General features: G+C 32.9%; 3 protein-coding genes across 5 annotated transcripts in view; 2 read left to right on the forward strand and 1 right to left on the reverse strand.

Annotated features, from left to right (window-relative positions):
• LOC117124684 (integrin alpha-8-like) overlaps positions 1 to 6,163 on the forward strand; it is a gene marked incomplete in the record, with an annotated part of 56,847 nt that extends 50,684 nt beyond the window's left edge. Inside the window, 3 exon segments of the mRNA XM_033271016.1 lie at positions 339 to 464; positions 1,499 to 1,541; positions 3,317 to 6,163. Of these exon segments, the coding sequence (XP_033126907.1) occupies positions 339 to 464; positions 1,499 to 1,541; positions 3,317 to 3,378 (231 nt within the window).
• Positions 2,241 to 13,560, reverse strand: LOC117124704 (coiled-coil domain-containing protein 148-like). Of its 2 annotated transcripts, none has more exons than XM_033271045.1 (11): positions 13,475 to 13,560; positions 12,906 to 12,992; positions 12,057 to 12,810; positions 11,422 to 11,566; positions 10,773 to 10,979; positions 10,371 to 10,511; positions 9,574 to 9,692; positions 8,889 to 9,006; positions 8,625 to 8,675; positions 7,878 to 7,967; positions 2,241 to 7,623 (listed from the first exon to the last, which is right to left on the reverse strand). In XM_033271045.1, the coding sequence occupies exons 2-11, from the start codon at positions 12,982 to 12,984 to the stop codon at positions 7,459 to 7,461; spliced, it is 1,869 nt and encodes a 622-aa protein (XP_033126936.1). In that variant the 5' UTR covers positions 12,985 to 12,992; positions 13,475 to 13,560; the 3' UTR covers positions 2,241 to 7,458. The 2 variants fall into 2 exon arrangements, with proteins under 2 accessions (XP_033126936.1, XP_033126937.1); XM_033271046.1 differs by lacking the exon at positions 13,475 to 13,560 and adding an exon at positions 13,259 to 13,410 and having other exon boundaries at positions 12,906 to 12,990.
• Positions 13,561 to 14,738: 1,178 nt separating this feature from the next.
• Positions 14,739 to 15,626, forward strand: part of LOC117124667 (proteoglycan 4-like) — a 42,692-nt gene continuing 41,804 nt past the window's right edge. For both annotated transcript variants that reach the window (XM_033270985.1, XM_033270989.1), the window contains exon 1: positions 14,739 to 14,884. The gene's annotated coding sequence lies outside the window, so the exon portion shown is untranslated. The remainder of the gene's footprint in view (positions 14,885 to 15,626) is intronic.

A 15,626-nucleotide genomic window follows, 5' to 3' on the forward strand; every position in this document is an offset into this window, starting at 1 on the left:
GGGGGGGGGGGCCAGATCGGCCCCCCCCCCCCCTAAATCCGCCCCTGTCAGTGACCAGAGAAAAAAAACATAGAGCAGTTTTCACTTAAATAAATATCCACAAAACCTTATAAAATAATTGCATTATTCATGAGTTTGTATAACTGTTTTATATAGGATCACATGCATCCTGATATGCCAGTCTCCATTCTGGAAATTGACTCATTTCACTGCAAATCAATTAGAAATATTTTAGCCTGCTGTTGGTTTTGTATAGTTTGATTAACATGACTTTTTGTTTTAAACATATCTAAGCCTGCAATAATCAGTGTTAATGATTTCTTTCGGAATAATATTAGGTGAAGACCACAGCTACACCTGAAGAATATTCCCCTCCTCAAGAGCCAATAAAATGGTGGATATATGTGGCTGCAATTGCTGGTGGTCTGCTACTGTTTATCCTGTTAACTGTTTTGCTATGGAAGGTATGTATGTTGTGTCACCTAGCTACTATCTCAAATTGCACATTGAATTTTCTGTTGGTTCATTGGTTCAATAATTAATGCTCCTATGCATATGTGGCCTTTAACTAATGGTAAATTTAGTGGCTGTGCAAATGTAACATATGATACTGCAGTTCTGATTTTGTTTTTCACGATTCAAGATTAATTTATTGACTTGTCCATAAAAAGATACAAATGTATATAAAAATAGAAATTTTTTGTTTGAAAACACACATTACCAAGTACAGTTTAAAATAATGAATATAAAAATAAAAGTAAAACACAAAATATATATACAGTATGTTAAAAAATTTAATGTTAAAAAGATATTAAGAATCATTGTAAAAAATTGTAAAAGACCCTAATGTAAAAATGGACAATCGTTAAAAAGTAAAGAGAGAGAGAGAGCGAAACAAAAGATTCTCAGCAATAAAATTGTTAAAAAGAATTAAAAAACTGGGTAAAATGTGCTGTATAAAATTTATCTATGGACTTTGCTGTTAAAAATTCTAATGGAACTTTGTACCAATTTCTTCAAATGAACATGTTTTGCTTTATGAAATTGATTTGAGATTGAAAAGAAAATGATGATACAGTAGTAGTGATGATGATAATGGTGATAATATTGAGGATGGTGATGTTGGTAATGATAATGATAAGTCAATCAAATGAAATAGAAATTATGGTGACAATGAAAAAAAAAACAATAAACCGATTATACCTGCATTATGATAGTGACGGTAATGATGACAAAATAATGAGGATGATTATAATAAAATAAGAATTAAGATATTTAAAATAACATAAATAATGAAAAAAATAACAATAAACCAATTATAAAATTATTATGATAATGATGGTAATGATGACAAGGTAATGATTATGTTTTTCTCTGTGGAATTAATTTTAAATGGACAAAAAATACTCCTGAGTAGTTTTAGTTGAAGTACTGTATTAAAATCATGAAAATTTGTCTTAGCTATGAAATAACACTTGTTCTACATTTCTGTTTTCAGTGTGGATTCTTCAAAAGGAAAAAGTACCACACGGTGAACCAAGGTGAAAAAGAATAGACACGCACATCAAATAGTGTACACTGCACGTATATACACACACATACACATGTGCATGTGTTGTATTTGCATTTGTTTTCTGTGTTATATGTTGCATGTCTGTTATGAAACTAGGCAAAAAAAAAAAAAATTTTGTTGTCCAAGCAAAATTACTTTAGAAATTGGGGTCAGTTAGTCAGGATTTTTATAAAATAATAATAAGCGCACATATCCACTGCAATGCTTAAGGCCTAGGCCTAATTTTAGGGTCATTCTGAGATTTTGGGTTGGTCGGACTTGGGCAACACAAACATTTTTTGGCCTGATGACAAAGCGCAATTATGCTAATGTTTTTATATGAATGTTTCTTTAAAAAATAAACTTACTAGTACTACCACCACTACTGTTTATCTTAATGTTACATATAAAAACTTAGCAGTTACACAGGCATGTGTTCATTTTTTGAGGAGCTAGCATTTCTTCTTGTTATTGTTGGAAATACAAACAATCTTTCTGTTGCAACTTGTGATTGGATGTCATAAGCACATAACCACATCTATATACAAACATAATCACTGATTAATAATAGACTTAGCATGCCACTTTTTTACTCCACTGGGCACGTAATGAAGTGCGAAAGCAATTGTGGTGTGAACACTCAAATACATTTGTGAACACGGAAGTATGACTGTATATGGGACTAGCATTTATTTTAGTAAATATACTACTGTTTATGTGATTGTTTATGTCATTGTTTATAGGTCTGTTTTGCTTGTTAATATTTAAATAATATAAAACCATGCATTTTAAAATAATGTGTTGATGTATATATTATATTGCTCACCAATTGACAATGTTGGCTAACATGTGGGAATAGTTAATAATAAGGCCAAATAAAGAAAAATCCTTTTTTTTACCTGTCCTTATTTAAATGAATTCTAAGAATATTTAGGCAAATTTTGCATTGAACGGTTTGATAAATGTTATTTTGTATATGTTATGTTTACATGTGTTTTTAAAATTGTGTTTACATATACTGTATTATTTTGTACTGAATTTGTATTAGAATTGAATTAATTTTAGTGATGTGGTATATATTTTGATAACCAATGGACCAATAATTTTATTACTGTATTATGCAGATCATGATTACATTGCATGCTTTAACCAAAGAGCATAGAATTGCAAGGAGTCTGACTGCCTGATTTTGCATGCACGCAATGAAACAAAAAACAAGATAGAGGGCGTCCTATTAGAGTAGAGTTCGAACATGCATTCTATAACATGCAGCATACGTTTGATACGCACGCCTTTTATGTTATTTTGAAGGATGCCCTCTAGTTTATGGTAGTACTTCTAGAGATAGGATTTGTCCCGAGAGACCTCTTGTAGTTCTATATTCTTTGCTTTAACTTTAAAAATGTACACAATAGAATTGCTAATTTTAAGATGGCTGGCCATAAACAAGTATTAAAATCTATTTGCTCTAATTAAATTTGTAGAAACTGTATGTGTGTAAATTGATATGCATGGTATTATAGTAAGTGTAATTGTTAAAGGTTTATTTTATTTATCTTATCCAGTCAAGAACTATATTAATATGTGTCTTTTCCAGTTTTAACTCTTTTTAAAAAAAATTATGTTATTTTCACAGTATTAAAATGGTGTCAAATATTGAAATACACCCCTACTTACATATGTTCCTTGGGATACCAATATACTGCATTTCATGGCCTAATTAGTTCTACCGATAAACATAAAACTTTTACTCTTTTATTCCAGCTACTTTGGCAGCTGCCAAGACAGGTAATCCTAGCAGCCATCTTAGCTGCCTAACCAACTAATAGTTGGCCCACTAGTAAATAATTGCCTCACCAAAACTTACTTGCCCTACCAACACCTATACTTATTCAACACCTTTTTGCTCACCACCTAGATGGTCTACTAGCATCTAGGTTCCCCACTAGTCACTTGCCCCACCAGTCACTTGTCCCATAATGTATACAATTGTCAATATAGTTTACATTGTTGCCAAATAGGCCTACTTGTTGTCCATTAATTTCTAGGTTGCTACCACTTGACTATATATACTTTTTATTGTTATACTAGTACCTAATTGCTATTTTACTTGCTACTCCAAAACTACCATTTATGATAACACAGATACTATATAATAATTATATAATTATGCTTCAGTGGTAATGATGGCAGTACAGTATATAGCGTAGTCGGTTAATACTAGTGTTAACTATGGGTATGCATGCTTTGACTTTAAGGGAATTGTATCCCTGGTTCTAATCTATCATATTCAGATTCTCTCTCAGTAAAATTACAGTTGTAGTCCACTCACTCTCATTCAAAAATGAAGTTTAAGCACTCTTTGGAAAAGTGCAAAGAAATCCATTTGTTAATACTGCTCAATTCACTATCAGCGATGCACTGCGTCTGTTGCACACTTTCTCCGGGGTTCTTCCTTGTACTGCTTATTGCATCATCCTCTTAAATATAGATTATAGTTTAATGTCTTTTGGAAAAGCAACACACCGGTATAAGCCATTGCTCATGTTGTGTACAACATGGTTCACATGCATATTAAAGAACAAAGCGTACACATTTTGAAAAACACCAGGAATTGCCTTTTTGTGTTAAAACCAGGAGTTGCATTGCAGGTGCTGTGCCCCCCTCCCCCAAGGTGCTATAAGCAAAATTTCTTAACTAGGACAAATGAATATGTTGTTGATTCACCATCTATCAACACATTCAAGGACAGGGTATCTGTATTCACATCTGATAATTTTCTCAAGTGAACATAATTAACCACCATGCAGTGTGAATATACTCATACAAGGTTTATGCACATTATAGGATGATGATTATGATGCTTCACTTTTACTTAATAAAAATAAACTGTCCAAAACTTGGTGCTATTATTATATAGTAGGTCTACCTTGCCAGTGCAGTACACCCATCATTTAATATCAGATTTCCTCTGTAATTATAATCAATCCTCCTTTAACAATTCTCTAATTTCACTCACTACCTCATTATTATTCAGGGTCTCTCCTAAAAATTACTTCCTAGCTCTTTTGAAAGTTTAAAATTTTGAACTGCATTATGAATTCTCTATGCTGAAACTGTGAACAGGCTAGCATAACCATTAACTTTAGCCAATCAACTTTGACCCGATTTACACACAACAAAATGTTACATATGATTCCTACCGAAACACTTTGGTCTTCATACAAGTGAATTAAAACCTTGGTAAAAGTCAATAGCATATTTGATACGCAGGCAGTTAAGATCTTATGCATTTACACAGACGCAATTTAGCAGAAGACACATACTAATGTTCTGTAGCATATGTGTAAAGTTTTTTTTCTTGTGTGAATCGGGTATAAGTTCATCTCCATTATGGCTCAATTTCTTGAAAATACTGTATATACTCCTATAAGTAATTGTCTTGTATATCAATACATTTATAAATTCTGATGTTTGTTTAATTCATTTAAGTTTTAATTTCCAGAAAAATGATTTGAGGATTATTTGGTAAAAAGTGATGTTTTTTTTAATTGTTTGTTGATCTTAAATTCTGCCTTCCGATAGGTTGATGATTCATAATGACGTCTGCTTCCCTCAACCATCACAACTGAGCGTTGTAAACTGTACTCGCTGTGCTCACACATCCCACCTGTCAACTTGCTTTTCATATTTTTGTACGCATATGTAGTTTGATACTAAATCGGTGCTGAATAATATTAAAACATGTAAATATTTCCACATATACTAATTCCATTAGAGTGGTTCTCTCATGATGTGATGTTATAAAATTTTAGCCCAGATATATGTAAGGGTTTGACCATGAAATGAATACTTTGATAATTGATTTTATGATACTAATACAGTAGTATATATTTTTTGAGTACTTTGCACAAATTTGAGTGCTTCCTGTCCTATTGTTTATTCCTTGTTTCTTAAAGGCTGATTTTCTCAAAAGCTCACACCTCTGGATATATCTATTTTAGGAAAGCTATTCAAAAATAACATTAAAGATTATAATGCTATCCACCCAAATATGCTATAGATTCAATTTTTTTATTTCCCAACCATGAGAATCATTTGTGGTTAGACCTCGCATATTAAATGCATGTTGGAATAAAACATCCACAGCACTTCTTCCTTTGATTGGCTGCATATACCTTTTATACATGTTCATTGTTATGCCAATGCAATATTTGAGAGAGCCATGATTAACTTTAAAAAAATATATATTGCCAAATGTTATCGCTATTGTAATTTTAGGAAATACTGTAGTATTTAAATTATTAATGAGAAAGATAGAACTTGTAATTAGTGAGTAGAACAATACATATTAAGACATTTCAAATTTATTCAATATTTTTCCTGTCAGTATCTTTAAAATAAAGTGGTAATAATGTATTTTAAATTTATATTTATTACTTTTGGATGTCCACATAACTTATTTACCATATCTAGAGGCTGTACAATATAGAATGATATTTTTAAGCTGTAGAAATGTTTTGTTTTGTAAATGTGGACAGAATTTGTTTTTAGTAGGCTTTGTAAACAAACTGTTTTCTAATAAATTTACAAGCTGCTTTACACATTAAATCATGTGTTAGAATGGTCATTAAATTTGTTATTTCTAAATGTGTCTATCATTTCTAATTACACATTAATATTTAATACATTGCACCAGGTAAAAATATTACATTGCAAAAGTAGACCCTTCATCATCTTCTTGGAAGAACAATTAAGGATTGTTTTTTACACAATAATTACATACGTTCATGTCATAATTTTTGTGAGCCAACTTCATTATTAAGATGTGTCCCCACTATGAAATCATATAGTATATAGTGACATAGTATAATGTAATATGTCTATACTTAAGTAAAATTACATGACATCATTATGCCCATACACATCACACAAATTTGTTGCATTACCTTTGATAGTGTAGACAGACCTGTTCAAATGATACAGTATACACTATTTTCACCAAATTTGAAATGAAAATTTCCTGGCAACTAAAACCAGGGGACATCCAGAGGCATTTTGCTTAGTTGCCAATATTTATCTGTGGCTGGTGCACAGCTTTCTTTCTTCTTGTAGTCAACAAAGCCTAGTCTTTGAAAACAAAATGCCACAAAAAAAAAGAAAATAGGGGTGCATATATCCTGCAGTGTTTTTGGTTTTGTTACTGCTGCTCTTCTGGATGTCTCCCAGTGAAAAGTTGCGAATCTTCAGACACTGGCAGCGCTGTTTCAAACTACACCCGATAAAATGGTGTATATCTTGAGCTGCTCACACTTTTCAGTGGGTGTGTTGCAGCATATCTCATCTAGATACCTCAGTAAAAGTTTTAACTCAAGTATGACAAAAAAGGGACTCATTCAAAGACATAAGACCCAATAGAAAATGTAATATGATCTACAAATGCTCGTGGGGTTATAAAAGCAAGTCTACCATAATTTTTTATAAATGTCATAAATGTATTATATATAAGATACTAGGGTTAGGCATAGGATGTTAACACATAATACTGGTCCGAGTATAATTTGAAAACCATGGATCTGACATGCACTGACAGTACATACAATATAATAAAGCCAGGCTCAACTAAACTATCAAATTTTCTTTGACAAACAACTGTTGTATGCCCATATATAGTCACAATAGGCATGCCACATTTGTTAAAGTTGGATAGTCTCGACAGGGAATTGGAATATATTTTCAACAGACATAGGTAATATGCATGATATGTTTCATCAGATATGTCTGAAAACAAACATACATTATCGGACCAATGCTGATCAAATGTTGTTCAGACTAATAAACAAAATTCTCGGTGTGTGCTCTATAAGAACATGAACCAGTCAAGCCCTTTCTGATGTACAGTGTGATCATAATTCAGTGTTCATGACATTTTTCATACCATCCGACTGCATGTCTCGTCTTGGTGGTTTGACTGGTTTAATAGTGGCTAGCATTTTCCTAGCGTACGGGTTCTCATGAAGTCCAGCCTTCCTGAGGGCCTCCTCCATTCGTAGCCTTGGGTCTGCTTGCACCTGTAAAGTCACCAAAAAGTTAACATGCTAGATAACTATTTTAGTATTCTGAAATTGCTTGTGGAAACCTAATCACTTATATGTGTGCCCCAGTGAGCCACATCACAAGGGCAGAGGTCATTATTTCCTAAACATTTTGTTCTACTTTAACCATTCTGATATATATATATATATATATATATATCTATTGGAGTGAATTGAATAAATAACCATTGTTGCTGTTTACAAAGAATTTTAAATATGACAAAGCTCACAGTCTCTGAGGTAAAGCTGACTAGATCAAAGAGAGGCCTCTGGATGTTGATGTCCTCTTCAACTCCAATCCCCTTCTTTGCATTTGATGACTGTAAAGAAAAAAATAATCAAAAAAATGATTAAAAATCTTTGATTATTAATTTAACTCTTGCTTTTATAACAAGCCTTACCTTTAGGCCCACAATATTTTATAACAGAATATCACACTAAGCCACTTTGAAAACATGATGAGGAAAAGCTTCTTTTTGTAATTTATCAAAATTCAATTCAATGGTCAGTAGTAAAACATTAAGGGTGGGGATTGTGTGGGATTGCACCCTTGTGTTCATAACATAGAGTACCACAGTCGTGTCGTCACAACACCAGGTGGCGCTGGTTACTGTTACCAGACGTTGGTTACTGTTCAATACACCTGAATGTCTTCATAGGCTTTCTGGAATAGGCATTTAAAACTTAATAATTTTATCATCAAAATGTACTAAAAACACAAAAGCTCGCATTATATTAGTTATCGAACACACATTTAATCACCAGTTTACAAAGAAAAATTAAGATATAACATCTTAATAATTACATTAGAAATTGGGATCAATGGTTTGTCAGTGGAGACAAGGTCCGGTTGAACGCATTTTGTGTCGCCAATAGCAACGGAGTAGTATCACACGGTATTGTGATGTAACACTGTAGTACTTTAAACTCCTTTGCAAAATATTGTGTAAACAATTAGATTTGCATTTAATACTCACCACTGTATCTTGCATCATTCTCACAGGGTCATAGTCTACATCAACTTTAACCTAAAACCAAAGGTCAAATTGAAAGGTTAAAGCTCATCATTGTTTTATCATATTTTTAAAGCTGAATCAGCTGATTAGAAAAGGTATTACAATACGTAAATAATGTAAAGTAACATTTAAAAAAATTAAATAATGCAAAATAAATATATAAAATGTGTAAAGAGCAAATCATGTTACAAATTTAACTGAGTATAATGTTAAATTTAACAGTACCTGTTGGCGCAGGGCATCCAAACGCTGTTCTCTTTTTAATTCTTCCTCGATTTGAAGTTTCCGTTCTTCTTCTTTCATCTTTTCTCGATCCCTCATGAGATTCTCACGAAACTCAACCCTGGAAAAGAAAAGTGGGAATCAGTTCCTAACATGACAACACCAGGCAACATACTATGAAATTCCAAAAAAATCAGGTCAGGTTTATTTTTTTTTTTTACAGATTTTTTGAAAGTTTCCTCCAATCAAATACTTGATATTACAAATTTGGTCACGCTCTACAAATAATGTTAAAAAAAAAAAAAATCCCTTCTGAAATCAGCATTTAATACAATATTTTAAGAGAGGCATTCATTTGTTGAATGAATTGTTGTATGAATCAGACCATAGATGTACGAAAAATCATTCAAATAGGAGGCCTAAGTTTAGGAAACGTGGGCACGATGCATGCAATGGCAGAATCTCTCCCACGCTTGTTTCTCTAAAATTTTTAGCAGTACATGACGGAATCTCAAAGATTGTATTCATTATGTTTTCACTTAAGTATTACAGACCCAGGTTACTCAGGTACAGTCTTCATTTTAAGCTCAACCTTGCAGCTATGCACTGCACAAAGGTGGTTAGGTATATGATGCTTCTTAAAAATTGTTTGTCAAACAAAGTTGAAATCTATCATAATGTAGCTAACCTTTGTTGATCATGAACTGCCTGCTCTGCCATTTGTTCCCGTAAGCTAGCAAGTCGTTTTTCATCCTCCTCTCTCTGCTTTTCCTGGGCTTTTGCCAATTTTTCATGAAACTCATCAATCTAAAATACATAGGTAATGTTTTACATTTTGGTTTTTATTCTTTTTCAGATAATGTGGACTGACAAGTTAATATCAGGCAAAAAGAAGCATTAGGTTAAGCATACAGTTCGCCCTCCAATTCGAGACCACCTATGGGATCTGAAAATTTGGGGCGGTGGTCTCGGGGTTCGGTCTCCAAATAGAGGGTTAGCTTTGTGTTAAAAGATTAAAGATTGTTGTTTGGTTTGAAATTAGAGAGATCGTGAATTGAAGGGTGCACTGTACATACATACCCCCAGACACAACGCACACACAAAAACAGGTTTAATGCAGCCAGTAATCACAGATTAAATTCAGATTGGGTATTAATATTATATTTCTCTTATCATGGTGATGGGTGAATATTTTTGTCTCTATTTTGTTGAAAATATGTTCAACAACCTGGTATTAAGATTATCAAAATTCATGAAAACCCTTTAAATTGCTAAATTGCCAGTATAGACATGGAGGATGCTTGCCCTGAACTAGGAGGGCACCCCCCCCCCCCATGGGTAGGGTTCTAGAGGGCTCATTAGCTATGAACACAAAGAACAGAAATAGCTATACGGGCATCAGGTGATAATTATTTGACACGATTTCATTTCTTAACATTTGTTCTGTGTATGATGACACTGGACATCAAATCTCAAAAACCTTACCTGTTGTTTTTGAGTGGCTCTTCGTTGTTGTTCTTTTTCAAGTTCTTTCATTTGTTTTTTATGCAATTTTTCTTGTTGTCTGGCAAAGATTTCAGCCTCAAGCTTCAATGCCTCTTGTTTTTGCTCGTGCCAAATTTGGAGCTGAAGAGATAATCATCAACAGAGTTTGGAGAGAATAAATTAGGTTTTGATATTATCAGGGTTTTAAACATAATACTTTTGAAATAATAATAATATGTTGGTCTTACGTAGAGCAAACTGCAATGGAGACAGCTATGGGTTTATGTACTTAACATTACAGTAACTATTTCCCTTCACTTCATTTTATTAGCATATCAAGGAACATAGCAGCATAATATGCTGCTATACTATGCTGAATTAAAATGACAATTATCCGACTACCTTATGTCCAAGTTGCTGGCATATCTGTTTCTGATTTTGTCGGTCAATTGCCTTGATGTGTTCCAACTCTTTTGCTAGACAGGCATCGGCAAAAGTAGATGCTGCACGGTTGAATAACTCCTGTTTATCTCTTGCCCAACACTTAACCAACACTTTGCGCGTCTCGTTATAAAAGCGGTAACCAATAATCCATTCCTCATGAGCCACCTGTAAAATAAAAAAAAATAGTGTTTCCAGGAAACACCAAGTATTGCAAATAAAAATAAAACTACTGTATTTTCGATCATAAAAAACATGGATTGACAATGAATTATTTTTTTTTCTTGTGGGTACAAAAAATACATTTCATTCTGCTGGCCAAAATACAATATTTAATGATTTTGAATTATTTACAAATAATAATAAATGTAATTTATAATATTTAATCACTTTTAATATTTATTAATTTTTAATATTACACTATATTTTTAATAATATGTAAATTTATAATTGTCAATTTCATACTTTTGTAATTTATATTCAGTCACACATGCATGTATATGCTGCAATGGAATGTTTTGTATGTGGTTTTTTAATCAATAAGTATACCCAAATATTATAACCAAAATTTATGGAAAAGTATATTTTTTTAAATAGCTAACACACTTACAAGCTCTGCTCTTGTTTTATGCGGAAGAAATCTCTTCAACATGTCTAAATACAACACCCTTCGATTTGGAGAATTAGGTGGGTAGCGGTCAACAGTAGCCTGGAAAACAAAATGGTCATCTTCTTCCCATCCATCCATTGGACTTCTATTAAAACAATATAGAATATATATAAATAATATACAAAACTACATTAAATGTAAACTGTAGAAATCAAAACACTAAGACCTGCACTTGAAAAAAAAAAATGTTGTGTACAGAATACTTTCCTATTACATTTTGAAAGAAATAATTAAAAATAAATGAGTTTTTCATATTACACCAAAAGAGTATAACAAACAAGAGAGCCAAATAATCTCATTGAGATCATGAACAAACAATATGCCCTATGCAGCCAGCGTAGGATGCCTGCTGTCGTTTCACCCGCTCCCACCCGTGTACTGCACCATCTGATCTGTTTTCCACATGCAGTACTTTTTTCTACTTGCTGTACCAAGTTCCTAGTGGGCGTACAGGAACTCTGCACACGAGTACGCAAAGGAACGCAGGTGAACATACAACTGTCAGCGGGCGTGTGACGCTTTTACAAATGGGAGTACGCTGTCTTGTTCTATTTATACTATTTGGTTACACTTACTTTATAACATGTATATGTGTGGAGTCCAGATCTTTTAACTTTTGTTTGTAATACTCATCTAAAACTAAGAATTGCTCTAAAACTTGACTCCGCAATGTATCGTCCGGACATTCTAAAAACTCTGCTTCAACAGGAATACCCTCTACTACCATCTTGGTAGAGGGTGCTGTTACATCTTGCAAGTCTGATCTTTTCAGTTCAGCTTCAATGCAAAGCTGTTCATACATCAGTTTGTCAAGGATGTCCTTTTCTTGTAATTTTACACTATTGATTACTGAGCATATATTTTTATGCTGAGCCACTAGATTTTGACTTGGGTTCTTCAAATCAATTTCATTCTGCGACATCCAGGCTTGTAAATCGTCTCTCAAATTCCAAACAGGTTCAAGCGTTGCTGACTTGAATTCTTTTAACTCTTTTTCAAGTACTTCCAAATAATCTTCCACATCAAACATAAACATTGTTATTGATGAGTTTTCCAATGTGCCACCGTCGATGAATACTTCACAGTCACTGTCGGCCCTTTTACGCAAAGTCTCAAGTCGAGTACATTCTTTTAGCCATGCAGCCCGATGCTGCTTTAGTAGATTATTCTCACGATTAGCTTTTGAAAATGAAGATAATTTCTGCATCTTTAGTAGCATCCGGTTTCCTGAGACCTTTTTGTCAAGGGTGTAGGCTTTAAGTTTTTCATAATCTACTTGGGAATATTTACTGCTTCCAAGACCTTCTTTCATTCGTACCACAAGTTTATCTATTAAAAGAACCCAAAGAATCAAAGTTAGCAAAAAGAAAAACTACAATAAAATAAAAAAATAAAAAACGCCGACAACAAACCATATTAATTACCGGTTTCATCTTCTCTTGCAATCTCTTGTCTGCCAATTCTATGATTGGATAAAAACTTTCTCATATCACGGCCTGTCATCTTGACCTGGATAAAAAGTTAATAATTATTGTTAATCATTATGTAGTCTTTCCCAGGGTGTAGACTATTACTTTAACCTAACAATTTCACAAATATGAAAACAAACTTCGTGTGTTGCCTATAATTTTTGTATTTGATACACTACATTAATGAATTTCACACATTTATTTAGCAAACATTAAAATATATTATGAAATCAATTGTATTCTATTAATTTATTATGATCTTGCTTTGCATTTAATTATTTATATTTAAATTATTTTTAATATATTACTTTATTAAGTCAAGGCCTAGCTGCTACAGAATACGTTCGACGACCGCAGAAAGCTAGCTGTCTGTGACAGTATGGCCTAGCCTAGTCTTTATTGAGTGGCTACTAGCTAGGCCTAGGCATTATAAGCATTTATATTTGGGATGGAATGATGCTCAGAATGGACTGTGTATTATTTTCTTAGTAGCCCAGAAGGAATTTTTAAACAAATACAATACCTTTCGCCCTTGACAACATTACAACAAAAAACATCAGTCTAGCCTTCGAAGTTGTTCCTTCTTTTATTATTCTGAATAGCGCCACCATCAAACGAATATGGGACGCCGAAGATCTTTGAAGATCTTTGAGGGCCTCCAATTACTGTAATTTGGTTATGGCGCACACTGAGCGCAATATCATCTTCATGTTATTTCATTATTGACAAGTTAACTTGTATCTTGTATATTTATATGTACATCCTTGATTTATTCGGTTGAAGTAATATAATAATAATAATAATAATAATAATAATAATAATAATAATAATAATAATAATAATAATAATAAAAATAATAATAATAATAATTAATATTATAGTTATACAATAGAGCTGATTGTTTCATATATGTTTCTTAGCATCATTTAAAGAAATGTTTTCAAAGTTATGGTAAGGTAATGCTATGAAAAAAGTAGTAGGTTAAGGAATACTAATTTATCCATGTAGGCCTATATACAGCAAATTAATATTATACAAAAATGAAGACAATGAGAAGACATGATATTATAACAGCTGCAGGTGATGATCAATGTCTCTTAACTTTATCTGTATGAAATACTTGCTAGAATAGTAGTATACATATCAAAATCTTAATTAAATAATCATCACCATTATAACTAGACTTTTGTGGGCTATCCTTGTGTTTACACCGAATAAGTCCAATCCAATCCAATGCATACATTTTATATGTTAATAATAATTAGACGAAATATAGCACGGCAATATGACATTTTATCATCGACATGATTATTTTTTCTTTGTAGCTCCCAAAGTGTATTGGTTTAGCTTTAGCATTATTTCAACTTTGTTTGGAAACGCTTTTGGTACAATTGACCTTCAATTTACAATTAAATATATCAAAAACTTGCAACTTACAACAAGATTCATTAAAACCTAAATACCACAAGAGAAATTAAAATTTTCCAAGAAACATAGATACTGAATTACGATAATATAAATGGTAGTAACACAGAAATATTGTTTAATTCCGTAATAAAATTTGAAATAACATTATTGTGGATTTCAAGTGCTACAAAGGATCCACTAATTAGTCTGAAATAAAGACATAAGCTCGGAATTTGATTCAACTTCTCGATTTTTATTAAAAATTTTAATCAAGCACGGTGTAACATGACCATGACAAACTTGTATAAATAGATTGGCTGCCCTCTACAGTTTTAGTTGGTCATTGTCAGATGGATGCCCACCTGATGAATGTTTACGAGACGCGAGAGTGAGATGAAAGGGAGGCCGTCACCGCAACCCTTTGCATTCCGAACCCGTTGAGTCAACACACCGTACTGCGCTTGCCAAAAAGAAATCGATCAACCGTTCAGACTTGAATGCTGCCGAATTTTTTTACATGACGTGTTGTAAGTACTCTTTTCAAATGAAATTTCAATAATAAATAAACAAAATTGTATAAAACAGATTTGACCTGTAACTTGTAAGCCACTATAGAATAAGTACTTTATTATAATTGTTGTACAGAGGCCCCGCTAGTGAGGCCTAGCTTAGCTAGGCGAGTGACTCGGAGTAGCTCTAGCCTAGATGTTGTTATGCTAGGCAGGAAGGGAAACCACAACAAGTGGCTACATACAGTAATTTCATTGGTATGCCTTGTAAACAGAGAGGCGACAATAAGCATTCACCAAGCCAAAGCAGTCACAGCACACTTTCTGACCATTTTGGTTGTGGTGGATATAGCCTAGGGCCTAGGCCCCTAGAGGCCTAACTAAACCACAATAAATAATCATATTTGATAAAAGCTTTTAGAATAAAACATCCACTCTGTTTCTCAGCCATTCACTTTTTTAGGAAAAGAGTTAAAGTTTACATGTTCGCAACTTTGCAATAAATTGTTGTAACCTTTTGAAATTTTGCAAGATTGTATATCGACCCTATAGACATTGTGATTATTTAAAATTTTAATTACAACTGTTTGTTTATTGCAAAGTTATTAGCAATAATTACAGATACGTTGTATTGCCTCGGAAATATGTCTGGCCTGGTATTGTTGCAAGTACGACATATTTTGGAATTTATCAAGTTTGGGGCAACCATATGCAGTACCTAGCTTGTTCATACGTCGCTGTTAAGGTTATTGATATAAAA

The sequence above is a fragment of the Anneissia japonica genome, unplaced genomic scaffold (genome assembly GCF_011630105.1).
Source record: "Anneissia japonica isolate Jap-2015-1 unplaced genomic scaffold, ASM1163010v1 scaffold284709_len978187_cov192, whole genome shotgun sequence".
Taxonomy (NCBI): Eukaryota; Metazoa; Echinodermata; class Crinoidea; order Comatulida; family Comatulidae; genus Anneissia; species Anneissia japonica.